Source organism: Capricornis sumatraensis, chromosome 3, assembly GCF_032405125.1.
Source record: "Capricornis sumatraensis isolate serow.1 chromosome 3, serow.2, whole genome shotgun sequence".
In the NCBI taxonomy this organism is placed as follows: Eukaryota; Metazoa; Chordata; class Mammalia; order Artiodactyla; family Bovidae; genus Capricornis; species Capricornis sumatraensis.
Window position 1 is genome coordinate 166,701,696 of NC_091071.1, and position 26,688 is coordinate 166,728,383.

At 41.0% G+C, this 26,688-nt stretch overlaps 1 protein-coding gene across 1 annotated transcript; it reads left to right on the forward strand.

Annotated features, from left to right (window-relative positions):
• Positions 1–180: 180 nt before the first annotated feature.
• On the forward strand, positions 181–24,968 carry SNRNP40 (small nuclear ribonucleoprotein U5 subunit 40). Its single transcript, XM_068968338.1, has 10 exons — positions 181–324; positions 3,180–3,309; positions 4,904–4,997; positions 6,523–6,688; positions 7,730–7,852; positions 16,302–16,422; positions 18,642–18,724; positions 19,799–19,860; positions 23,832–23,935; positions 24,466–24,968. The coding sequence occupies exons 1-10, from the start codon at positions 181–183 to the stop codon at positions 24,513–24,515; spliced, it is 1,077 nt and encodes a 358-aa protein (XP_068824439.1). The 3' UTR covers positions 24,516–24,968.
• The last annotated feature ends 1,720 nt before the right edge of the window (positions 24,969–26,688 follow it).

Here is a 26,688-nt window from a genome sequence, read left to right on the forward strand (position 1 = left end):
GTCAGAAAGAACTGGCCAATAACAGGAAAGTTCTCAGGGGGCGGTGCTGAGAGGTATATTGGAAGTCGATTGGGTTCTATCGGCCGGAAGTTCTACGGGAAAGACTAAGTCCGAGCCAATCGTGAGGTACCTGAGGGGGTCGGCGCGGTCAGTGGCGGCCTGAGGAGAGCGGCTGCCGCCATGATAGAACAGCAGAAGCGTAAGGGCCCAGAGTTGCCACTGGTTCCAGTCAAGCGGCAGCGACATGAATTACTGTTGGGAGCGACAGGGTCGGGCCCTGGAGCCGGGCAGCAGCAGGCGGCGCCGGGAGCTTTGCTGCAAGCTGTGAGTATAAGGAGCAGGCGGCCTTCGGCCCTCAGCTCATCTTCCTCTCTCCTCAGCACCTGGTGATCCTGCGCGGCCCTTAACCCGCACTCCCGGGCGGAGCGGGACTCTCTCTCCTTGGAGTTAAAGCAGAAAAACACAGCAAAAGCGGCGTACACCCGGCGATTCTCCCTGCGTTTCTCCATTTGACGCGCGTTTTCAGCGTCTTGACCACCCTGTGAGGAGGTGTTAGAATTAAGAATTAAGGATCTTGAGCTAAAAACCGGGACCAGGGTTTTGACTTCTTAAATGTTCCAGGGATCCAGTGTAGAATAAACGATAAATTTCAGAAAACTTGGAAGATTGGATGGATGAGTGAATGAATGAATGAATGAGGGAAGGGGGGAAATGAATGCTGCTGGCTCGTTTTGGGGACTTGGGAAACTTGCTTTTCCCTGTGTTTGTCTGCACTGGTATTAGTAATAATCAAAGAATAGTTACCATCCGTTGAGCCCTTGTGCTGTGTAAATGAAAACTCCATTAATCTCGGTAACTTCCCAAGAGTTAGGAAATATTATTATCCTAATTTGTAGACGGGGAAACAAAGTTATATAGTAAGTGATAGGACTTCCCTCATAGCTCAGTTGGTAAAGAGTCTCCCTGCAATGCAGGAGACCTGGGTTTGATTCCTGGGTCAGAAGATCCGTGGAGAAGGAAATGGCAACCCACTCCAGTATTCTTGCCTGGAGAATCCCATGGACAGAGGAGGCTGGTAGGCTATAGTCAGTGAGGTCGCAAGAGTCAGACATGACTTAGTGACTAAGCCGCCAGGAACAGCTTTTAAACTCAGAATCCATGCTCTCAACTACATTTCCTGTAAAATTGAAGTAGTGATCACACCTCTGCTTCTATCCTGTTAGGCTCAGCTGACAAAATATATGTCTTCCCGCCCCCCACAACTCCTCAACCAGCTGGTCAGCAAATGTTGACACCACCCTCAAACTATATCCAGACTCACTACCGCTTCTTCCACCTTCTAGCTTCTTTGGTGTCTCAGACAGTAAAGAGTCTGTCTGCAATGGGGGAGACCCAGGTTCAGTCCTTGGGTTGGGAAGATACCCTGGAGAAGGAAATGGCAACCCACTCCTTTTTTCTTGCCTGGGAAATCTCATGGACAGTGGAGCCTGGCGGGCTACAGTTGATGGGGTCACAAAGAGTTGGACATGACTGAGTGAGTGACTAACACTTTCTACCACTTCCATCACTAGCTCCTGGTTTAAGCCATTAGGCCTTCCCTGTTGGCTCAGAGGTTAAAGGATCTGCCTGCCATGTGGGAGACTTGGGTTCAATCCCTGGGTCGGGAAGATCCCCTAGAGAAGGAAATGGTAACCCACTCCAGTATTCTTGCCTGGAGAATCCCATGGACAGAGAAGCCTGGTAGGCTACAGTCCAAGGGGTCGCAGAGTCGGACACAACTGAGCGACTTCACTTTCACTTCACTTGTCTCATCTGGCACTATTGCTGTAGGATCCTAATGGAATTCCTGTTGTTTATGGATGCTCAGTCTATTCCCAAACCAGTAGCCAGAGGAATCCTTGTAAACATAAGATCATATTACCCCCTGCTGAAAACTTTCCATGGTTTTTTACGTCAGTCAGAGTAAAACTGAAATCTTGGCAATCTTTTGCCCTTTTTCACTTGATCTCTCTGATCTACCAGTTTTCCATTGCTCACCTTTCTCCAGTCACAGTGGCTTCCACGCTCCTGCTACAAAGTCTTTGCATTTGCTGTGCTCTCTACTGAAATACTCTTCTTCCAAGTGTCCACATGGTTTACACACTCAGCTCTTCCCAATCTCTGCTCAGATAACACTTTTCCACTTTCCTGACCAGCCCATTTTAAATTACCATACCCTGTGCTCACCTACATTGCTGCTCTGTTTTTATCCATAACACATGTCACCATCTATATGTTTTACTTGTTTCTGCTCACCCTCCCTCTTTTCTGTCCTTCCCACTAGAACACAAGCTTCATCTTTTATTTTGTTCAATACTGTTTCCTAAGTGCCTGGGACAGTACCTGACACAGTATTTCTTGAGTAAATGAGTAAGCTGGAAACTAAGGAGATTTGCAGATTGTTAATAGTGTGCTTCTGTCTGGAAAGAATATCAGCCTGGGTTTCTTTGAATTGCCCACGACTGCAACTGGTCTTAACGTCCAAGACCATAATCAAAACTACTTTCTTCAATTACCTGTACCCTGCAGGGTTGTTGGAAACGTTAGTTCAATCATTCATTCATTAAATGAACTAGAGACTGGGAAAACAGTGTCATGTTACACCGGTAAGGTTCCTGCACTACAGAGCCTTTCTCATGGCAGAGCAGGGGAGACAAACTAAACAAATACATAAGAAACGTAATTTCAGATAGTGATAAGTTCTTTGAGGGAAAAAAGTAGTGTTGATCAAATGCAAAAGAGAGGTAGGGTGCTGCTTGGGCTTGAGTGTTCCAGGAACAACTTTCTGGAGAGAAAGCACTGGAAAGGAACCACACACAGAAAGATCTCGGAGAAGAGGCCTCCTGTCGGGGGCAACCAAAGATCCTGAGGCAGAAGTAAGTTTAACATGTTTGAGCAATTAAAATTTGGCTATGGGAGAGCAAGTGAAGAAAGAGAGTTAGTGTAACAGACACTGGAAACTTCAGCAACAGAGTATCAAATTGGAGGCATAAGTTATATGAGAAGAGTTGCTGTTCTCTAAATCAGGAGAAATACACTCCATCATTGTTTCCATTGTCTTTGCCCTGTACTCCCGGTTCCCCAACTTTTCGGTCTCCTTTGTATGTAATGACTACACTATACTTCTCTTATTTGTTCAGGGTCCTCCAAGATGTTCCTCCCTTCAAGCCCCAATCATGCTTCTCTCAGGACATGAAGGGGAAGTTTATTGCTGCAAGTTTCACCCCAATGGATCCACCTTAGCATCTGCAGGATTTGACCGATTGATATGTAAGGCATAATTTTTGAATCTGGAGTAATTGCTGTCTGCCAAATACTGATTATTTTTTAAAACTTTCAGTGCTATAAAAGGTATCAGTCTAAATTGGTCACATAACAAACTGTGTGGCTAATATGCTAAAATAGAGTCATGAAAATACTGAATGATTTTGGATGTAGAACTTAGGGTCCATGTGGTAAATACAGTAGGAGTTATATCACCTGCTAGAAAATGAGTTGCTGTAGTTTGGGAATTTCCTCTTCATGGAGGCAAATCTTGAGCCGATTTAGCAAGCCTAAACTTTAAGATCTACACTTTAAGGCTAATGAGAGTAAGGAGGAGAGAGAGAACTTTTTCCCCAAAGATATGAGGCTCTCTTGATCCATGCTAGGCCTGGTGGCTCAGACAGTAAAGCATCTGCTTACAGTGCAGGAGACCCGGGTTCAATCCCTGGGTCAGGAAGATCTCCTGGAGAAGGAAATGGCAACCCACTCCAGTATTCTTGCCTGGAAAATCCCATGGACGGAGAAGCCTGGTAGGCTACAGGCCATGGGGTCACAAAGAGTCAGACACAACTGAGCGACTTCACTTCACTTCACTTCACTTGATCCATAGCCTCAGAATCTTAGCATTCAGGAAGGAAGGAGGAAATCCTAACATGGCAACTCACTTGGATAATGTACTTGTCTCTTATTTGGATCTGCTACCAGATTCTCAGCTTCTAGTCAGGAACACCCATTTGGGGAAAATAAGTAGAAATCATATTGAAGAAGTCATGAGAAAAAGCAAAAGAGAAGGTAACAGAAGCATCTGACACTTCTTCCTCTGGCATCATTTGCCACATTGTGAAATGAAATGGGTCCTTTGACTCCATTCTTTTAACTGTGCCTCAGGGTGAATGATGTCTGTTTTGATTTCAGTTTCTAGTTCTGTGTTGCTCAAACTTACTGGTGGCCAAGTCTCTGGAAGGCTTAGGGATCTTGGCTGAACATACTTTAACTACTGATATGTTTAATTTCATCAAACAAACTAGAAGCAGGTTTATCAGCAGGAAAATAACTCTTAAGTAACTTATTATGTATATAGTGTTCCTTAATAATACTTATCAAACTTAACTCTGTGTTGGACCAAGCCCCCTAAAAATTGGAGCTGTCTCTATTCATTTACCTTATTTTACCCCAGCACTTGGAATAGGTATTTAGTACACGTACACTAAGTAAATGTAGTATGAAGTCATTGCCATGTAACCTTCAAGTCAGTTGCAACTTCCAAAGTTTCCCATAAGTACCATCATTTTGCAGTCTGCTTCTACTCATAGGAGACAACTAGCTGTGAGTGCCAACTTTTTAAAAGTATGGAAGAAAAATTAGGATTTAAAAAATTATATCCATTATCTAAAATGTTTTTATCTTATGAAATGTGAAAATGCTGCATTAATTTTGTTCTAATGTAAAGAAGATCGATACTGCTGATAGAATTAATGGTGTTTCAAAGGAGTGTAATTTCAGAACTGTTGTTCTGGTGAATTCTTAAGTACCCTTTCCATGGCCAGTAATAGTTTTATTTTGCCTAGCAATGTTCACAGAACCCCTGTCTCCCTAACAGTGCTGTGGAATGTCTATGGTGACTGTGATAACTATGCTACATTGAAGGGACACAGTGGAGCAGTGATGGAACTTCATTATAACACAGACGGCAGGTGAGTATTTTGCATCGTGGATGACAGCTGCTTCTTATATTAATTCTTCTTGGCATCCTTTCATATTGCATCCCTGAGTTTTCTCTTAGGAGATTGTGGTATCAAAAATTACTGCATTTTGAACAACCACTTTATTATCCTGTCACTGTCACCCCAAGTAAGGTGTTTATTGTTCCATATGAAAGTCGTTCAGTCACATCTGATTCTCTGCGACCACGTGGTCTGTACAGTTCATGGAATTCTCCAAGCCAGAATACTGGAATGGGTAGCTGTTCCCTTCTCTAGGGGATCTTCCCAACCCAGGGATCGAACCCAGGTCTCCTGCATTGTAGATGGATTCTTTACTGTCTGAGCCACCAGGGAAGCCCATTGTTCCATGTATGTATTTATAATATCTATCTAACATTTCAACAGCCAGCAAATGTTTTCTTTTTTAAGACATAAAATGTAATTTCCTTCTGTAGAAATTAATTACTTTTTATTATCAAAGTAATGAAACAATCTGTTTCAAGAAAACTAAAAAAAAAAAAAAAAGGGGCAGGAAAATGACAAAATACACCACATTTTTACCATTCCAAAGATAATCACTGCTAATATTCTGGTATATTTTTCTCAAGATTTTTTCCTAATCAAAACAGTTTGATTTTTATGTATGTGTTAGAACTACTTGTGTAAGTTCCCTGGCAGTCCAGTGTTTAGGGCTCAGCACTTTCGCTGCCATGGCCCAGGTTCAGTCCTGGTTGGGGAACTAAGGTCCTGTAAGCCACACAGTCAAAAAAAAAAAAGAGCTCTTATACAACACAATCTTGTCTGTTGTTTTTACCCTTAACATTATTCAACTGTCATTATCTGTTTATTATGACATTTATTATAAATATTTTAACAATTGAATAACTTTATAATAACCATGGGTTATATGAAAATGTAATTCTACAAAGTTAATTAATCCCATTCAGTATTTCAGTAACATTTATTGTCTTACAGCTCTTACCTCTAAAAATTTTAGGGTTCCTTGAATAACTAGGTACATAGCCTTGTGTGTAGTTTTCTTGTTTGAGTGAAGAAATCATTATAAAATCAATCATAACTTAGAAGTCATTCTCAGAGGCAGAATAAAAGCTTTGATTTTTAGAGAAAGAGTTAGATTTACTGAGCCAGGAATTGCTACTATCTGTCTTACTTCTGCAACAGGGAGTGATTATACATTTTCAAGGAAGGATGTGTGAAGTGTAGTATATCAAAAAGGAGGGAAAGATTGAGAACACTGCCGTATTAGGTGTACAGTATGTCATGGGGACTGACAAAGGGAAAATGTTTTTTACATTTATTAGAGTAGACCTTATAACTGGGTCTAGACTACTATTAGGATTTTGGTACATTGGGTGAGACATTTCCAAAGCAGGTGCCAAACTGTCAGAATACAGCATGTTAGTGATCTTGAAGACTTGGGTGCATTTTGACAAGTAAGGAAGATAGATTGCTATTCCTTGTCTTCACTTTTTTTTTTCTTCCTCTTGCTTTCTAGTATGCTCTTCTCAGCATCCACAGATAAAACTGTGGCGGTGTGGGATAGTGAAACAGGCGAGAGGGTTAAAAGACTGAAGGGGCATACTTCCTTTGTGAATTCCTGTTACCCAGCCAGGAGGGGCCCCCAGCTTGTTTGCACTGGCAGTGATGACGGTACAGTTAAGGTGGGTGTTGTCTGTCTCTGTTGAGAGTTTCTGAGGTGACAAAATGTTACACTTACCTTGTCTTCCCACCTATGCTATACCCTTCTCTCCACAACTTTGTTTCATCAAACATTTCCCAAAACAGACACTCTTTAAAATACACTTCCGATAATAAGCAGTTGAGGTTTTTTTCTTTTTTTATGAATCTACAGACTGTTACAACCATGTAGAACAGTTGTCACTTGGAATAAAGTAGACCACCATCCAAGAATAATTAGATTCTTTACTTAGTGTTTACTGAATTATGTGACTTTAGGTTCACTTTTCTCATCTTCAGTTTCTCAGTCTTTAGTGACAGTAATATACATGTCTTACAAGGATGTTTTGAAATTTCAGTCAGTGTACACGAAGGTCAGTACATGTTGTTTTCAAAGCTGTTGCTGAGTGAGGATGGAGCCAGGGTAAGTTAAAGCATTAGAAAGCCCTCTTGCTAGGACCCAGCTGGTTTTTATCCTCAGTATTTACCTAGTTGCTGTAAACTTTAGTTTCTAGAGTTCTGGTACAATTGATTCTGACAGAGTTTTGCCAGTCTTCTGCTTTTCTAGAGGGACAGTCTTTGGGCACTCAGTACTCTGCCATTTTCATTGATGTAACCTCCTCTCCATATGTGTGTGTATATATATTTTTAAATGTAAGTTGTAGCTGAATAATGAATTAAGATCTATAGTTTGAAAACACTGGTCTAATATCCTTTGTGCAGAACAAATGAACTAGTAAACATGGTGAAGATGTCCACTCTAAGGGCATTTAATTAACCACATGTATTCAGACTTTTAACAAAGAAGTCTGAAAATACAACCAAAGTGATTTATTCTACCAGCATTCAGATACGTTGGCAAAATTATAGTCAGTTCTCACCATGTTGATGGGATAATCAGACAAATTTCTGAACAGGGTCCCTTTACAGATGTTTTCACTTCCGCAGTCCTTAGATTTATGGGTGTGCTGTGCAGTTGTTTCTTAGAGTGTTGTTATTATAGACTTTCTTGTCCTCTTTTTCAGCTTTGGGATATCCGCAAGAAAGCGGCCATCCAGACATTTCAGAACACCTACCAAGTTTTAGCTGTGACTTTCAATGATACAAGTGATCAGATTATTTCTGGTGGAATAGACAATGATATCAAGGTATTTTAGATGTTTATGTTCTATTTACTTTTCACCTGTCTCCATTTACAGAAGTAAGTCTTTCCAACTTCTTAACTTTGCACTTTATACCACCTAAGTGAAAGATAAATTAGAACGTGTTTTCTTTCTGTCTTGTCTTTATTGACTTCTGTGTCAGGGTTGCATTACAACTTATATGGTCCCTGTTCATCAGGGACCAGGCAGTTTATATGAAGTGAGAAGTCCCTGTGTGGGAACTCTGAAAAGAGTGTATTCCCTGAGTAACAGCATTCGAAACTTTTATTAACCTCCATTGCCTTCACTGAGATAGCAGTAAATCAGTCTGTGATTCTGTACCCTAATCTCTCAGTGTGTCTTTGTTTTTTAAACTATACAAAAGAAGTTTTGGGGGATCCATTGCTAAGAATGTGAGAAGGTAGTGATGTTGATGAAAAGAAGCAATAGACTCCTTAATAGTATAATACAGCTCAAGCTTTCAAGTAATTGCCTTGGAGTCTAATCTCAGTTCTGCTGTTCTCTAATTTTTTGTGGCTTCACACTAGTTCTTTAACTTCTTTCGCCTTCTGTTTTATGTGTGTAGTAGGGGTTAACAATATCTATCGCGTAGAGTTGTCTTGGGCATTAATGAGCCGAATGCAGTAGAGCACCTAGCAGAGTTTCTGGACATGGCAGGTGCCAGTAAGTATGAAATGTGTCAGGGGACGGGGAGGCGACTCAGTTTGTCTCTGCTTTTACTTTTTGGCTTGCTTAGGTATTTCAAAGACTTTGACTTACCTTATGCTTTATCATGAGAGTAGTAATTATTGGGTAAATACTCAACTTCTTATGTTGTTTCTACCTAGAAATTGTACTGTAGTCCCATCTCTCCTTGCCTCCTTTGCTGTTACTATGAATGGAATGTCCTTTTATCTACAGGGAGTCCCTTACATGGAAAGATTTCAACCTTTCTTTCCTGTCTCTGGGACCTCATGCTATCAGTTTTCCCAAATCCTATCCTTTTAACCAACAGTATTGCTTCTTATTAGCATTTCACCGCGCTCAGGTCTTCTCTTGGTAGGGGAAAGAGTCTGCCTTCAGTTCCACATTGTCTTGTTATTGCCCTGTCAGTCTTCCCCTTTACAGCCAAGCCTCTTTAAAGATGGTGATAGTGGTTATGATCATAACACTGTCATCATCATCCTCTAACACTTAAGTGCGTCAGGCATTGTTCTCAATAGATGCTGTGCGTGTCTGTCTGTAAGTCGTGTCCAACTCTTTTTTGAACCCTGCCAGGCTCCTCGTCCTTGGAATTTTCCAGGCAAGAATGCTGGAGCGGGTTGCCATTTCCTACTTCAGGGGATCTTCCTGATGTAGAGATCAAACACGCATCTCTTGCATCTCCTACATCAGCAGTTGAATTGCTTACCACTGTGCCACCTGTTGTTCTTAGAGCTTTACATTATAATTCTTTTAAGCCTCACAATGGACCTGTGAAATAAGTGCTGTTAATGGGCTTCCCAGGGTCGCAAGTAGTCGGATAGGACTGAGCAACTGAGCACACACACAATGCCATTTTACCAATGATTCAAAACCCAGAGTTTGGGCCCAGAGTCTTGCTCTTATTCAGTTCAGTTCAATTTAGTCGCTCAGTCGTGTCCAATTCTTTGCGACCCCATGAATCGCAGCACACCAGGCCTCCCTGTTCATCACCATCTCCCGGAGTTCACTCAGACTCATGTCCATCGAGTCCGTGATGCCATCCAGCGATCTCATCCTCGGTAGTCCCCTTCTCTTTCTGCCCCCAATCCCTCCCAGCATCAGAGTTTTTTCCAGTGAGTCAACTCTTCTCATGAGGTGGCCAAAGTACTAGAGTTTCAGCTTTAGCATCATTCCTTCCAAAGAAATCCCAGGGTTGATCTCCTTCAGAATGGACTGGTTGGATCTCCTTGCAGTCCAAGGGACTCTCAAGAGTCTTCTTCAACACCACAGTTCAAAAGCATCAATTCTTCGGTGCTCAGCCTTCTTCACAGTCCAACTCTCACATCCATACATGACCACAGGAAAAACCATAGCCTTGACTAGACGGACCTTAGTCGGCAAAGTAATGTCTCTGCTTTTGAATATGCTATCTAGGTTGGTCATAACTTTTCTTCCAAGGAGTAAGCATGTGAGAAATCCCCTGAATATTTTCTACACTCACTGTCTTAATGCCTTATCTCCCTTTCATTTATCGATTCCATGTCTCCTGACCACTGCTCATCAGTCTGGCTCTGCCTCCATTGTTTTATTGATGCTGTTCTCTTCAAGGTCACCAATGACCTCCCTGTTACTAAATCTAGTAGATCCTTTTAGTCTTTGTTTTTTTTAAACTTGCTCTGACAATATACTTTCCTACCCTTTTCGTCAGGCATAGCCATCAGATACCTCTGCAAGCTATTGTGTCTATGCATTTTTTAAATGTCGTTATTTCCCAAGGTTCTTTCCTCAGTGTTCTTATTATATACCTTTCCCTGGGCAATTCCCATCTAATTCTGTGATTGTAATTGTCATTTCTATGCAGATAACTTGATGTTCTCAACCCAGATCTTCAGATCCAGACCCATATATACAGCCAGCTACTCAGCATCCCCATTTGGAGTACCTGAAAATTCACCATTTCCAAAATTCAACTTCTCATCCCTTTTCCACCCTATAACTCTTTGGAGTCAGAACGTGGGTGCTTAAGTAGATCACCTTAATAGCAAATGCATTATTTCTTTGAGTGAAATTTGGGAACCCACTATTATTAGAATCATTACAGCTTCTAATACACATGGAGGTGGACTAGTGTTATGTAGCCATGGTAATTTTCATACTTTCAAGTTATTATAAAAATGTACATACTGTGAAATTAGATGCTCCCCAGTAGTCTAGTGGTTAGGATTTGATGCACTCCCTGTTGTAGCCGGGGTTCAGTTCCCAGTCAGGGCAGCCTTTCCCCTGGGCTTCCCAGGTGGCATAGTGGGAAAGAATCCTCCTGCCAGTGCAGCAGACTCAAGAGACACAGATTCAATCCCTGGGTCGGGAAGATCTCCTCGAGTAGGAAATGATAACCTGCTCCAGTATTCTTGCCTGGGAAATTCCATGGACAGAGGAGCCTGGTGGGCTATAGTCCATGGAGTTGTAAAGAGTTGGACACAGCTGAGCGACTGGGGACACATATGAAATTAACCTCTTTTTAGTATACAGTTGTATGGATTTTAATGCTTATGTAGATTCATGTAACTACCACAGACAGGACAGAACAATTTCCATCACCCCAAAAAACGTTATAGTACTCTCCTGCATCAAACCCTGTACTCGTTCCTAATCCCTACAAACCGTTGATCTCTTCCTTGTCCTATAGTTTCTATTCCAGAATATCATATGAATAGAATCATACAACGTGTGACTGTCTGAGACTGACTTTTTAAACTATGAGAATTTGATCTTTTCATAACTGTGGGGATAGACAAGCCTAAGAATAATAATCTTGTGCTAGTAAGTCCTTCTTAAACAGTGTGGCTCATTCTGGGCTCTTTGTCTAAACTGTTTTGGGACCTTCTATAAACAAGTATGCTTCCATGACTCAAACAGTAAAGAATCTGCCTGCAATGCAGGAGATCTGGTTTCAGTCCGTGGGTCAAGAAGGTCCCCTGGAGAAGGGAATGGCTACCCACTCCAATATTCTTGGCTGGACAAGAATTCCATGGACAGAGGAGCCTGGCAGGCTACAGTCCATTGGGTCACAAAGAGTCGAACACAACTGAGTGACTAGCACTTTTAACTTTCATAAATAAATATATTCAGTTGTACTTTAGTTCTGAAGGGACTGAGTTTCTTTTTAGGTTTTGAAGGTTTTCCATGTCTTCTCAGATACATATATGTACCTTCTCTTGGATCAGTTTTTTCCTCACATAGCTAATCTCAGTCTTTGTTGATATATACCAGTTTTGTTGTGAAGTCCAAATTTATCTCAAATATGAGAAATATATAAATAGAGTCCTATGAGTACAGCACTTAATGACTCCTCATCATAGCCTTGTAGGCTTTTTTTTTTTTTTTTAGCTGAAGTATAGTTGATTTACAATGTTGTGGTAGTTTCTGATATAAAATAGAGTGTTCAGTTATACATATATATTCTTTCTCATATTCTTTCCCATTATGTTATATTACAAGATACTGAATATAGTTCTCTGTGCTATACAGTAAGACCTCATTGTTTATCTGTTTTCTATATAATGTGTTTGTTAGTCACTCTGTCATGTCCAACTTACTGCAACCCCATCGAATGTAGCCCAACAGGCTCCTCTGTCCATGGAGTTCTGTAGGCAGGAATATTGAAGTGGGTTTCTATTTCCTCTCCAGGGGATCTTTCCGACCCAGAATTGAACCCGAGTCTCCCACATTGCAGATTCTTTACATCTGAACCACTAGGGAAGCCTGTGGGTTGCCATGCCCTCCTCCAGGGGATCTTCCCAACTCAGGGTTCAAACCCCGGTTTTGCACATTGCAGGTGAATTCTTTACCAACTGAGCCACCAGGAAAGCCCAAGAGTACTGGAGTGGATAGCCTAGTGGGTTGCCATGCCCTTCTTCCAGGAATCTTCCCGACCCAGGAATCAAATCAGGGTCTCCTGGATTAAAGGTGGAGTCTTTACCAGCTGAACTACCAAGGAAGCATATAGTAGTTTATATCTGCTAATCCCAAACCCCTAATTTATACCTCCCCCATTCCCTCTCTTCTTTGGTAACTATGAGTTTGTTTTCTATGTCTGTGAGTCTGAATTGTAAATAAGGTTATTTGTGGCATAGTTTAGATTCCACACATACGGGATATATACACACACACACATAGATATGGCTAGTCCTTTGCCTAGAATCCCCAACATTGGATATTGCCTTGACTGGCTTAGTGTTGTCTTTAAGTATCAGCTCAGACATACCTTTTATTTTTTTCCAGCTGCCCTGGGTCTTCATTGCTGTGCTCGGGTTTTCTCTAATTGTGGCGAACAGGGCTACTCTTTGTGGTGGTGCCCAGGTTTCTCACTGCGGTGGCTTCTCTGGCTGTGGAGCACAGGCTCTAAAGCGCATGGGCTTCAGGTGTTGTGGCCCAAAGGCAGAATTTCTCTATGGTGTATGAAATCTTCCTGGACCAGGGATCCATCCTGTGTCCCCGGCATGGGCAGGCGATTTATTTAGTATTTTTGGCTGTCCTGGATCTTCGTTGCTGCCCAGGCTTTTCATATGTATCACTATCACAAATTATGCTGCTGTATGCAGTATATCCAATATATCTACGTGTGAAGCTTTCCATATTTAATTAATTGCTTAGAATAGATTTCTAGATGAAAATCAGTGTGTTAGCAAATATAAGGATAGTTCATGTTTTGGATTCAGTTGCCAGATTATTTTTTATAATAGCAGTTAATAAAGATGCTATTTGAAATTAGGTTGCTTTAGTTATTTTACTTTGCTCCTGTATAACGAAGGGGTATGCTAGAGAAATGCGAAACCATCCATAGAATTTCAGTCTTCTCCCTATTTAACATCATCCTGTTCTGACATGCTTAGGGATGAGTAACTGTTCTTGGACCCAGAAAGACTCTTAATAGTACTCAGGCCCTCATAAGTTTCTTTTAAAAATCCAAAAGGGAGGGTCCTTTTCCATCAGAAATAGACTCAGAAAATATCAAACCTGAAAGGGACTTTAGACATCTCATTATCTCTCTTATTGTACAGGTGACTAAAGCAAAGCCCTAAAAAGTTAAGTGATTTGGCCAAGATCAAATAGTCTGTGGTAGAGCCAGGACTCTCCAGAGGGCCAGTAGTCTTACAACTCATATTGCTTCTGCTCAATTAACAAGTATCCTTTAAGCAGACAGGGGCTTACCAGTCTTGGGCTTGCTTGACAAATCCTGCACTGCCTTACTACGTTAGGAAGCACTCCTGAAGAGCCTGGTTTTTGTTTGCTTCTCAGTCTCAGAGAACACTGCCTGTTCTGGGACAGGAGGAACAAATAGAGAATGGAAGCCCCTCATAAAATCTGGAGTGAGCAAATTCTGATTATATTTGTAAACAAACACACAGTTCCTGTTGGGCTCTTGAGATTTCTTCCTAGGTATAGGATTGTGGAGTCAGAGGGAAAGGAATAAAAGAAGAAAATGTGCTTCTACTTGGTGGCTTGAAGATCTGGTTGGCATTTCTTGTAATCTTGAGCTCTAGTCAGAATGGGAGGTCAGTTGGTGATTTATTTTTTTTTAATGTAGTCCCATCTGTGTTCTCATCCTTTCCAATTATTTGGGCCAGAAGGCTCTTTGTAGAATCTGATCAACTCATTCTACTACTCTACCCTTCTGTGGCTCCCCAGTGAGGGAAGTAAAATCCAAGCCAGTCATTCAAAACCTTTCGTGAGCTGCCCTTTGCCTGCCCATCACTCAGGCATTGTCTGCTTCCTCTGTGCCCATTTCCCTATAACCCAGCAATTTTTTCATGTCCCTCTGCTTTCATGCATCATCTTTGCCTGGAAATAACCTTCTACTTAGTCTAAATAAAGAAGTACTTCTTGGGAATTCCCTGGCAGTCCACTGGTTAGGATTCCGTGCTCTCACTGCCAAGGACCTGGGCTCAGTCCTTGATCGGGGAACTAAGATTCCACAAACTGCGTGGCATGGCAATAAATCAGTAAATTCTTTTTCCATGCCCTGCTCAAGTGCTTTATTCTTTGTGAAACCTTCCCTTTCTCACTTCCATCCATGTACCATGGCAACATTAATCCTTCTGCCCTCTTGGCTATTGCCCCTTGTGCAGGCCTCTTATCACTTGTTTAGCTCCTTGAGAACAGAACATTTCTTTTATCTCCAACAGTGCCTGCCACAATCACTGAACAGCTGATTAGGACATCTGCAAAATATTTTGCTTAAATTACTGCCCTACTCACTCTTCCTCTGGCAAATCCCAGATACATTTTGGGTATACAAAACAATGTGTGCAGGCCCCAAAGTGGAAAGTCTGGAAATAGCTCCCAAGTGCTGCGAAGGATGATGAATTTATTCTCCTAAAGAGCTAAAGGTTTCAACAATGCCTTCTCTGAAGAGAAGGAACAGTGGCTTGAACAAAAAATGTCAGCCACTTCAAGCTTTCTTGATTATTGAGGCAGCAAACATCCTGACACAAAAATGATTGTGTATGAAGTGTGTTGGATTCCACACATGAATGAGTTATCGATGGGGAAAGTGGAGTTGTCTGCCGTATGTATTGCTTTGACAAACTCATTTCTAGATGAGGAAGGTGCCTTGCTTAAAGGGACAGCGGAAAATTTGTTTAAGTTAGAAAAACTGTGGCCATATTAAATCAAATTTGGATGAAATTTTGTATAACAACAGTGACCTTAACAGAACTGCTGTTCTTTTTCCATATGACATTCCAGACCATTTCTATTGCCTTTAATGTATTTCTTTTATGTAATTATAAATAACTTTTATATTTTTCTTATTTGCTTAATAATAGTTTATTTATAAACATTTTTGCATTCAATCTTCAGAGTGTTTTTAGGATTTGCTTAATAATAGCAACCAATTAGAGGGCCTGATGTATACCAGTATTCTATCTGTAATCCTCACAGAAGCCCTAAGAAGTAAATGTTATCCCCATCTTACAGACCAGAAACAGGCTCAGAAGGGTTAGTGGCCCAATAATATAATACATAACTCTTTAAGTTGCAGTGACTGATTCAGTCTGGCCCTAAATCCTCACTCATTCCACTCTGGTCTTCAAACGCTAACATAAGCGCTCGTTGTGTTACAGTGTGTGTATGAAACCATTTATTTTTTTCTGTTTGACATTAGGTTATTTTCAGCTGAACTGTTTCCCTTACCTTTCCTAACCAGAAAACCATGAACTTACAATTTATTTTTCTTTTAATAAATATGCTTTTCCATCAGATGTATGTGTGTGTGTATGTATTATGACATTAAATGAACATTTTTAAACCTCTGTTTTTGCTAATATGCAAATATGTGTTTTGTACATTTTACATGCAATCAAAATGCCGTTTTCAAATGAAGTCATTTGACTGTTTTTATATAGTTGTTTGTAATAGTTTGTTTCTAGTTGCAAAGAATCATAGATTGTGTTTTAAAAGCTTTGTTTTTTTAATTCCTAATACATTTTGTTATGAATTAAAAATAGCCTCTTTAAATCCTCTTATTTTTTGTTCAACTTAATATTTGGCAGTCATTAGTTTATATTTTTCTAGCCAAACTTAGTAACTTTAACTCTGTTTTTAGAAAGACAGGAGTTTTTCCTTCTTTGATTTTGTGGTAAAGGAGTGCTTGGCCCAGAGGCAGATTAAGAAGGGATACCAATTTTCCCAGGCAGTTGACTCTTTAATAACTGTTTCTTTGCTGTTCACAATTTGATTTCTGGGAGTGTCACCTTGTTTTGTTTTGTAGGTCTGGGACCTGCGCCAAAATAAGCTGACTTACACGATGAGAGGTCATGCAGATTCAGTGACTGGCCTGAGTTTAAGTTCTGAAGGCTCTTACCTCTTGTCCAATGCAATGGACAATACAGGTAACTTTGGAAAGGAAAGCTGTCCATGTCAGTCGCTGTAGAACCTAAATAAAATGGGCATTAGGTGCTGGAAATATGTGCTGGGGTAAAAGAGAGTCCAAGGAAAGAGCCCAGGATGGCTTGCAGGTATCCACCAAGGCAATTAGGAAAACAGATTGTAATAGAAAAAGCTTTAGAAGAGATGGTCAAGAAGCCAGGATGATAGTCCCAAATCTTCCATCTAATCCCTGAACATCTTTACACATAGCATTTGTTCTTTCTGGGCATCAGTTTCTATACTGATAATGTAGACAGTACCAAGCTCAGATGATCAACAGACCTATTGATATCTCAGTTGTATTCTTTCTGCCAGTCTATTTTCCCTCCCTACTCTAAAACCATTGATGTAACAAGAGGTCCTCATTAAAACACCTCAATATTCTGGATTTACACTAAGACATTTGTTCTTTTTTCACTTGTTTTTGAGTTGTTGGGTGGGAAGATATGTTTTCCATAGCAGAAAACGAGGATGACATCTTGGATTAAATGCTTAATATTGGAAGAGTTTGGAAATGCCCCTCTGGTATACTAAAATGTTTTCACTAACATTTTGTAATGAAAACTGTGCCTAACCCTCAAAGTGAAGTGAAAGTCGCTCAGTCGTGTCCAGCTCTGCAACCCCATGGACTGTACAGGCCATGGTCCATGGAATTCTCTAGGCCAGAATGCTTGAGTGGGTAGCCTTTCCCTTCTCCAAGGAATCTTCCCAACCCTGGGATTCAACCCAGGTCTCCCACACTGCAGGCAAATTCTTTACCAGCTGAGCCACAAGGGAAGCCCAAGAATACTGGAGTGGGTAGCCTATCCCTTCTGCAGGGGATCTTCCCAACCCAGGAATCAAACCAGGATCTCCTGCTTTGCAGGCAGATTCTTTTCCAACTGAGCTGTCAGGGAAGCCTAGCACTCAAGGAGTACTCAATAAGTACTTGCTGAATGAATGAACATCCTTGCCTTCTGGCTGTATTCTCAGCTGAATAGCAAACTTTCATGTGTAGTTTCACTTTTTTATGCCTGTTTGACTTCAAGGATTGTTGGCTTTTTCCCCATACTCAAGTAAAATGATATCACTCAAATTTCACTGTACAGTTAGCTTTAGTTAACAATGGCTGTGGCCACTGCTTACTGTGGGTATTTATATCCTATTTCAGTAGATTTTTGTTTGTCTAATTCTAGCATTGTTTGTTAAAAGGAAAGATTAAAAAAAAGAAAAAAAGTGAAGCCACTCAGTCCTGTCTGCTCTTTGTGACCCCATGGACTGTAGCCTACCAAGCTCCTCCGTCCATGGGATTTTCCAGGCAAGAATACTGGAGTGGGTATACCATTTCCTTCTCCGGGGGATCTTCCCAACTCAAGGATTGAACCTGGGTCTCCCTCATTGTAGGCAGACGCTTTACCGTCTGAGCCACCAAGGAAGTCACTAAAAGGAGGGTGAGATTCCCTAAATGGTTTTTAAAGTAAAAATAAGAATTTCTTATAGGTATATAATAAAAATTACAAATTCTTTTTATTATTTATCACTGCCAATCTTAAAGCCCTTTCATGTATCATCTTATTTGACCTTTAAAATATTTTTTTTAAAAAGAGCAAGTGGCATTCTCATTTTACAAAGACACCCAAAGCACAGAGAATCTCACTGTTTTCCTGATATTTTCCCTGTATATAAATAGCAGAGCTAGAACTGGATTCAAAGTTCACTTTTTCTATATTGGCCTTGTTTACAGTTAAACTGTCAGATTTTCCTGTGAGCATAATTGGAAAAGCTTAGTCCCAAGTTTGATTTTTATAGACTGATTGTCACAGTAGTCAGTGGTATTTAGATTGTCATGTTGATACTTTGCTAGATGTGACTCAGGATTGGCAGGGGAATCATTTGCAAAATGTTTTGTTGAAATCAGTATCACACTCAACTACTTTCTGTTGCAAATACCCAGCAGTGTGTTTGACATTTTCCCTTCTTACCTTCTCAGTTTTCCTCTGTGTCTTTAGTCCCTATGAATGAAACTTGGATGCATTTCATTCCCATTAGTAAAAGAAAAAAGGCTTATCAAGTAGCATTGTACCACGTTGGTCTTTCTCCACCCAGGAAATAGCATCTGTCATTGACATGATACTGATTTCAGCTGGGTTCTCAGGAGGCCACTGTCTGATCACTGTTTTGTTTTGTTTGTTTGAATTTGCAGTGCGGGTCTGGGATGTCCGGCCATTTGCTCCCAAAGAGCGGTGTGTGAAGATATTTCAAGGAAATGTGCACAACTTTGAAAAGGTGAGTTCTGCATGGCAGAGGAATTTTACTGTCCGTTTGATTCAAAGAAACATGATGATGCTAAGGATATAGAGATTAATAGCTCTACTTAGAAGGAGCAGCATTCTGGTAACACTTTTGTCCATCAAAACTGCTCTTGCCAGAAATAAACTGACAGCAGCATAGACAAGGAGGCAATCACATAGGCAGATAGTGATGGAGTCCTCAAATTTAGGATTTCCCACTTCAACAAGATGCTTCTGTCTTCTTATTCTTTGGGAACTTTGACTCTCACAGGTCAGTGTTCCATATGGGACTTGGACTCCCATGGCTGCTACCCAGATGACCTCCCTCACCCTCCCAGTGACCAGCTATTAGAGTCCTCAGATACATCCCTTCCCTCAGTAAGAACCGCAGGCCAAGCTCTGAGAGACAAATTTTTCCTAAACTCTCAGATGAGCTCTTCAAAGCAGCTTTTCCTCCAGACATTTTGTTAATATAGACTAATGTTTTCCTTTTGAGAACCCATTAAGTTTCAGTTTCACTGAATCTTTTATTTGATTTCAAAATCAAAGAATTTTATTTAAAGATAAATCAAATTTTATCTTTTGTTAGAATTGATTTTATTTTCCTTCAAGATAAACAAAAAATTTAATTAGCATCCAGATAAATGAGCAAAAGAAGCCCCCATTAGTAAGCAGAACAAAATTTTACAGCCAGGTCCACTGTTAATTTACTGTAAATTAAGCAGTTTGGGTTTGAAATATATCAAAATAGGCTGTCTTGGGCCACAGAAAATAAGACAATTGTTGATTATATGTTGCAGAGAATACTTAAAACTCTGCTCAAAGGAGGATTTCTCTAGCAGTCGAGTGGTTAAGACTCCACACTTCCACTGAGGGGAGCACAGGTCCATTCCCTGGTCAAGGAACTAAGATCCTGCAGGCCATGCAGCACAGCCCAAAAAAACCAGAACACAAAAAACTGTACTTAAGAATTTAAAATCTCTTAGTGATGCTATAGTCTAATAGAGAGGGGTACATACATTTGGTACATTATTGTATTCATTGGATTCCTACCTGTTCATCATTATAGAATCTTCTGAGATGTTCTTGGTCACCTGATGGAAGCAAGATAGCAGCTGGCTCAGCTGACAGGTAAGGATTACTGGACATGAGGTAAAGAATGATGTAGCTATGCAGGTATCTTCTCATGTTTAATACATTAAGTGCCAGTACCGAGCCAGAGCAAACATTGAGTTATAGCTGTACTCAGAGATGAAGCTGTACGTAGTGCAGTCTGAAGGGTTTAAAGATCACGTGGACAAATACATCGTTTCTACCCTCTTTGGATACATTTTAAACCTGGAAGGTATACAGTTTTTTTTTGTTTGTTAGATTGCCTTTGCCAGTGAAGTAAAATTCAGACTCCTAATCTGGCTCCAGTTCTCTGCATGAGATTCTTCTGCCATGCTTTAGTTCATTCACAGACATGTTGTGTTACTACATACTCCTCCCCCACCATCAGTCACCACAGTGCTTCACTCACATGGAACTTCTCCTGTTCTTACATCCCTTCTGCCTCCTCCGTTATCCAAACTCCTATATTTCCCTAGTAATCTACCTATATTGTATCTATGAACTTACCTGGCCCTCTCTCTCTCCCTTACCTGTTGGGCATTACTAATTGCTCTTTGTCTGGGTTGTAACCACATTATATACACCTAACCTTTATTAGCAGTCATTGCATCTTACAGTAAGACAAATATGGTGGGGCAACCCCTACTAAATTATTTGCTCCTAGAGATCAGGGAATGAATCTTACTCATCTCTGAATCCAGGGAAGTGCTTGACCTATTCTAAGCAATATTGCATGAATGAATTCCTAGCTCAAAGATGGTCAGATTTGGTCCTGCATATCAGCTCAGCTATTAGTAATACCCGACTGTGTTGGGGATGATTCAGAGTTGGATCTGAGTTCAGTGAGAAAAGTGTCAAGATTGCTTAGTGAGGGTGTGGCAGAATGCAGGCTAGATATTTTCTAACCCTGAGCTGAATCAGTTTAAACTGCCTGAGGAATTAAATGATGAATGAGAAACAGAGAAGGTAGAGAATTCTTCAGTGAGATGCTGTTTTATTTGGTATGCCTACGGTGACCTTATTTGGGAGGGAATCATGTTGAATAGGGATATTCAAGTGCCCCAGGCTTTTGGGCCACAGTGTGGGATGGTAAATAATGACGAGGCCCTGGGGACTTACCTGGAGGCCCAGTGACTAAGACTCTGCTCCCAATGCAGGAGGCCGGGGATCGATCCCTGGTTGGGGAACTGGACCCCACATGCCACAACTAAAGATCCCTCATGTCACAACTGAGACCTGGCGCAGCCAGATAAATAACTATTTTACTTAAAAAAAAAGAATGATGAGGCACTCGGATGGCAGACTCTGGTGGGAAACGTTGTTAGCCCTCTTCTGCTTAACCCCAACTTAGAGATTTTCCTGCTACTCAATGAAAACAGGCATCATCTTATAAGCAGTAAGCCTTTCCCAGGATAGCTTGGGCTTTCAGCATATTCTGGAGTTTTCTCCTACTTGGGGCTCTAGCACAACCATAAAGAAGCCTCACTTTGATTTGTCCCACACCCTTCTGACCTGTGAACATTTCTGAATAGAAGATTCCAGAATCCATTTTTTCCCCTTGGCATGTTTAACTCCAGGGGAAAATGGGTGAATATTTGAGTATTTTATGGCAGGGGAAAGGACCCAGGTAAAACTGTGCCACATTGCTGGTTTGAGTCCTGGTGGTTTAGCAGGTTACCTTGAAGAGGGGATCTAAAGGATTTTCAGTTGCCAGGTTTCTAAAGAAGACCTTGAAAAACAGGTCTATGGCTCAGATGTCTTACATTCTGACAGAGTAAGAACCATTCTGTGTATTTGTACATGATTTTCAGCAGAGATGTATCTTTCCTGTGTGATTAAGCTTTTAAATGATATCTACCTAGCTATCCTGAGCAGTTTGTTTCTGACACTGGCTCTTTCTAGCTTTTGGTGTCCTCTCTTCCCTCTTTCCCTCCCCACCGTTCCTTTAAACCTTGCATGTGGAAGCATGGCTCTGGTCTAGGGAAAAGCCTGTCTGTCTACCTGCTGAGGGTTGGCCACATTTCACAGGCCACCTCACCAATTAGCCTCAGGTCAACAAGCGCTCTGTTACATAAGAAGCCTGATTCCTGCCGAATGTTGCCATCCCAGAATAAGGAGAGGATAAGGCCCCTCTAAATTTAGCATCTAATTGGCAGCCATGGAAAGTGAGGCCTTAAAGTAAACCCTTGGAGATCTGGGCTTCTGCTGGCTTTTATATGCCTGGATAATATATCCTTCTCAGAAAACTGCTTTTCAGCTTGGCCTGAATTTGGCAAATTTCTCCTCGCTACTTGCAATTCACCTAGCTCCTCCTGTTCAGATGTTAAACCTTTCAAGAGTTCCTATCAAGGACCATGAGATCACTGGTCAGTCTCTGCTGTGAGTGGTTTATTCAGCATATTAATTTCATGTGATTGTGTTTTGATAACAATTTATTCATCATAACAATAGCTATCATTAATTCTGTGTACTGGGCACTTTGCATACATTATTTCATTATTTCTCTCAACCAAGCTGTGAGATCAGTATTGTCTCCATCATTACGCCATCATATGTCTAAGAAAAGAGGCCCTCAGAGAAGTTAGATAAATGTCTAAAGGCTACTTAGCTATTAAATAGTTGAATTGAGACTTGAACCCAGAACTTAACATATTTTTTCACTATGCCACCTAGCCTTAGCTGGATTAATGAGGACAGTTACTGTGTGTGACAAGACACTAGGAAAAACCTGAGCATTAGAGCCAAGGAGTCTGTAGACAGACGGGGTTCCCTCTCTTCCCACTTTGCATGGAGTTTTTATTTAGTTCCTATGGAGCCTAAACCTTGTGAGCTACACTGTAATTAAGAAGTTTTTTTTTTTTTTCCCTTCATTTTAAACTAAAAATGTAATGTTCAGAACTAGGCATTTTATAATCATGTACTGATGAGTATACCCTTTTAGGTGTTAATTGAACAAAACAAATATGTGAATAATTGGTATAACCTGTTTGAAAATCATCAGCCTTTTAAATGTACCAGCATATTTTCTTTGCATGGTCATGTGAAGATAACATCTGTTTATTTTACTTTCAGCTTAAAATGACCCAAATAAGGCTGAAGGTCAAAGAAACTTATTTTGGCAGGGGTAGAGGGAGTGAGAAGTGGCAAGGGATGCAAGGCATTTGAAGGTAGTAAGAGAAAGGAGAATACTGGAATATATATTAATAATTTTAATTTTAATTCTTCCACTGAGCCACTGGTGAACTGTGTAACCTTGGAGAAGTCACTGTACCTTAGTTTTCTTTTCTGTAGAATAAGTTTAGACTAGTTAATATCTGTTGGCCCCTTCCCATGCTAGAATTCAGTATTTTTCTGCCCATGAATTCAGTGCAAGATCTGGATCGAGTGTATATTTGGGTTTAAGACATTCCTGGGTACATATGAAGTTAACTACACCCTAATTATATTGGGTGCTCTTTTTTATTAAAAATATTTACTTATTTATGGCCGCATCAGGTCTTAGTTGTGGCCCTCCGGATCTTTCACTGTCGCATGTGGGCTTCTTTCTAGTGGTGGCACGCAGGCTCAGTAGCAGCAGCATATGGGATCTTAGTTGCCTGACCAGGAATTGAGCCCATGGTCCCGGCATTGGACAGTGGATTCTTAACCACTACACCACCAGGGAAGTCCCTGGGTGCTCTTCAAAGATTTCTGTGTGGGAGCTGTAGGAAGAACCATTTGTCTGTCTTCTCTGTGATCTTTCCTACTTCAGAAGCTTGTATTGGAAAATACCAATAATTTAACTATTCCTGTTTCTCCACTCAGTTATTCATGGGCAGGATCCATGCCTTATTTGTAATCTATATTCCTAGTTTCTAAACATCAGAGCACGGTTCAATAAGTGTGGAGTGACTAAATAAAAGGTTGCTTCCACTTCCCTTAAAAAGCCATACTTCTTCCTTAGCTTCAGTTCCAGGATGCCTTAGCCTTACTCTTCATGATATTTGCAGGTTTGTCTACGTCTGGGATACCACAAGCAGGAGAATTTTGTATAAGCTACCGGGCCACGCTGGCTCCATCAATGAAGTGGCTTTCCATCCCGATGAACCCATCAGTAAGTCTGTCCTGACTGGAGTTTACTTGCTTCAGGTCTATGATCCAATGATATAATTGGATAAAAGAATGATGTTTCTTAATGTTCAGATACAAACCGGAACTTAACTTACCTTTATTGGCTAGCTAAGCTAAATAATGGGACTTGAATTTCTGAGAAAATATAACTTTTTCCAGGGCTATGAATAACAAGCAGAAGCACATTTACAAAATGACTAGCATAGACATTGATTCTTCTCTTCTAGAGTGACTGAGATCTTTTTCTTAAGGCTTGACTGACAAGGAAAATCAAGATTTAGACCCTGATAATATATTTCCCATAGCACGGTCCACCCTCATGGTTTTGAAAGAATTCAGATTGAAAAGCCAAGCTATAGTTCCCTGTGAATGGTGATTAGGGGGAAGGGAGTGTAAGCTAAATCCAGTTGCTCTTTTATACCAAAATTGCCTCTTGACATAAGAGTCCTTAAACACCAAGTCTCCTTGAGCCTTCATTACTTCCAGTTATCTTCTCTGTTCTCTTCACCTCAGTTCTCTCAGCGTCCAGTGACAAGAGACTGTATATGGGGGAGATTCAGTGAAGATATGGAATGGAAGACTCCAGAAGACTGCTTGACCCTGAGACCTCAAACAGCATAAGTGGCACCAAATGATGTCCAAGCCAGCATCCTCCCTTCAGATGAAGATTGTTAGTAGCAAGAAATGAGGAGGAGGTAGCCATGTTCCAAACCACCAGTGTCCCAGTTCACCAGGATGACTAAGGCAAGCTTCCAGTGGCCTCTTAAAACCACCTGCCCGATTTTAGGGATTGTTCTATTTTTTTCCTCTTTTTTTTTTTTTTTTTAAAATAAGGTTTCTTCAAAAGGACAGACATTGGTTGGTTCATCGTTTCCTGTTTCCTAATCTAGGCTAAAGACAGGGAATGTGACTGAAATGTATTTGTCGGGGGTTTTTGTTTGTTTTTTTAGTTCAATAACTTGTATATTTTCTTTCTTTGTTTCTCTGACTCATTTTGTATTAAAAGCCAACTAGATGCCTTTTTACAGGAGCCATGTGGATTGAATTTATTGCTGTCTTTTCTCTGAAGCTTGATCACTGTAAATCTGAGAGCATGGTGTGACCAGGGGATACATACAATCCACTTAAACTTCCGAGAAGCTGAACATGGTCTGTGTCTACACTGCCAGAAGCACTTTTCTGAGCAGCAGTCCCTACCCTCAGGTTTCCTGAAGTGGGCAGATTTGCAGCATGCTCAGCCAGTAGCGATAGCGTTGGCTGGAACGGCTCAATTCAAAAGGAATGTGAGAGGACCTCCCTGGTGATCCAGTGGTTAAGAATTTGTCTTGCAATGCAGGGGATACTGATTCCATCCCTGGTCTGGGAGGATCCCACTTGCCACGGAGCAGCTAAGCCCGTGCACCACAACTGCTGAAACCCACACGCTTAGAGGCCGTTCTCCACAACAAGAGAAGCCACCACAGTGAGAAGCCAGTGCACCACAGCTGGAGAGTAGCCCCCACTCTCTGCAACTAGAGAAGGCCTGCATGTAGCAACCAAGACCCAGTGCAGCCAAAAATAAATGAATCTTTTCTAAAAATTGGTGCTACTGAGCCATGACATTGTCTAAGACTTAGTTACTTTCTGCCTCCACGGCAGATTACTGCTGTCTCTGGATTGCGGGGTGACTATGCCCAGCATACAAAAACCAGCACTAATGAAGCCCATCTGGCACTGGGGGCTAGAGTCTTCTTTTCTGAATCTCCTGTCTCAATATAGAGGTCTTCACACCTCCAGCCTGTTCTGAACATGTTTGGTTTTATACTTTTAGCTCACAAACTGAATCATCTATTTATCTTAAGTTAGAAAGAGGATGGGAGTTTTTTGGGATCTTAGTTCCCCAACCAGGGGTTGAACTCATGCCCCCCTGCAGTGGAAGCACAGTGTCTTAACCACTGAACCACCAGGCAAGTCCAAGAAAGAGGATAGTTTTAAGTGAGCATATGTTCAAGATTTAACTCGTTAATGAAGCAACCAGCAGGATGATAAACCTGTCAAACCAATTACTTCTAATACAGAGAATAAAGTACACTGAAAACAGAAACCACTTTCCCAGGTATGTTAGAAACATTGGGGCATAAAGATGCCATGCTCAAATGACTTCAGGAACACTTGGTTAAATAAACTGAAACAGGTTTCTTTACTTCAGGAATGCTTAGAACGTTTATTAAGTATAGAGGGATTGTCAAAAGGAACGGTGACTCAGATTTCAGATATAAGCAATAATCATATGTATGGTTCTGCCTTTTGCCAGAAGAGACTTGGCCAAAGATGGTTTGCAGGCTACTTCTCACACCTCTTATCACAATCACAGGTTACTCCCTAATCCCTTATAGATACCTAGTCTACATACCTCAGAATTAGTTCCCTCAACCCACCTTCATCTTTCTTGGCTTGGGATAAAACTTGAACCTTGATAGAGCTCTTTTAAAAGACTACCGATCCCTTGAGAAGTTGGCAGTGATTGGGAAGAACCAAGGCCCTGGAGACTTCAAGGGCTTTCCTCTAACCTTAGCCTCTTCACTCCTCCCAAGAGCCTTGTTCAGAGGCTGGATAGAAGCCATTAGCCAGAAACAGCAGCACCAGTTACAATTTGTGGGGAATAGCCCCTAGCCTGGGGAATAAAGTTTTGAGTGTAAAACATCCCTAGAGGGTGCAAATTGTATTCTCACTTTGGGAGAGATAGATTGCTCCCAA

Bases quoted from the DNA above. Each gene is read 5' to 3' on its own strand.
- SNRNP40 (XM_068968338.1), top strand. From the start codon at position 181: ATGATAGAACAGCAGAAGCGTAAGGGCCCAGAGTTGCCACTGGTTCCA. The intron at 16,423-18,641 runs GTAACTTTGGAA...TTGAATTTGCAG, and splicing joins CAATGCAATGGACAATACAG to TGCGGGTCTGGGATGTCCGG. The intron at 18,725-19,798 runs GTGAGTTCTGCA...TCATCATTATAG, and splicing joins ATGTGCACAACTTTGAAAAG to AATCTTCTGAGATGTTCTTG.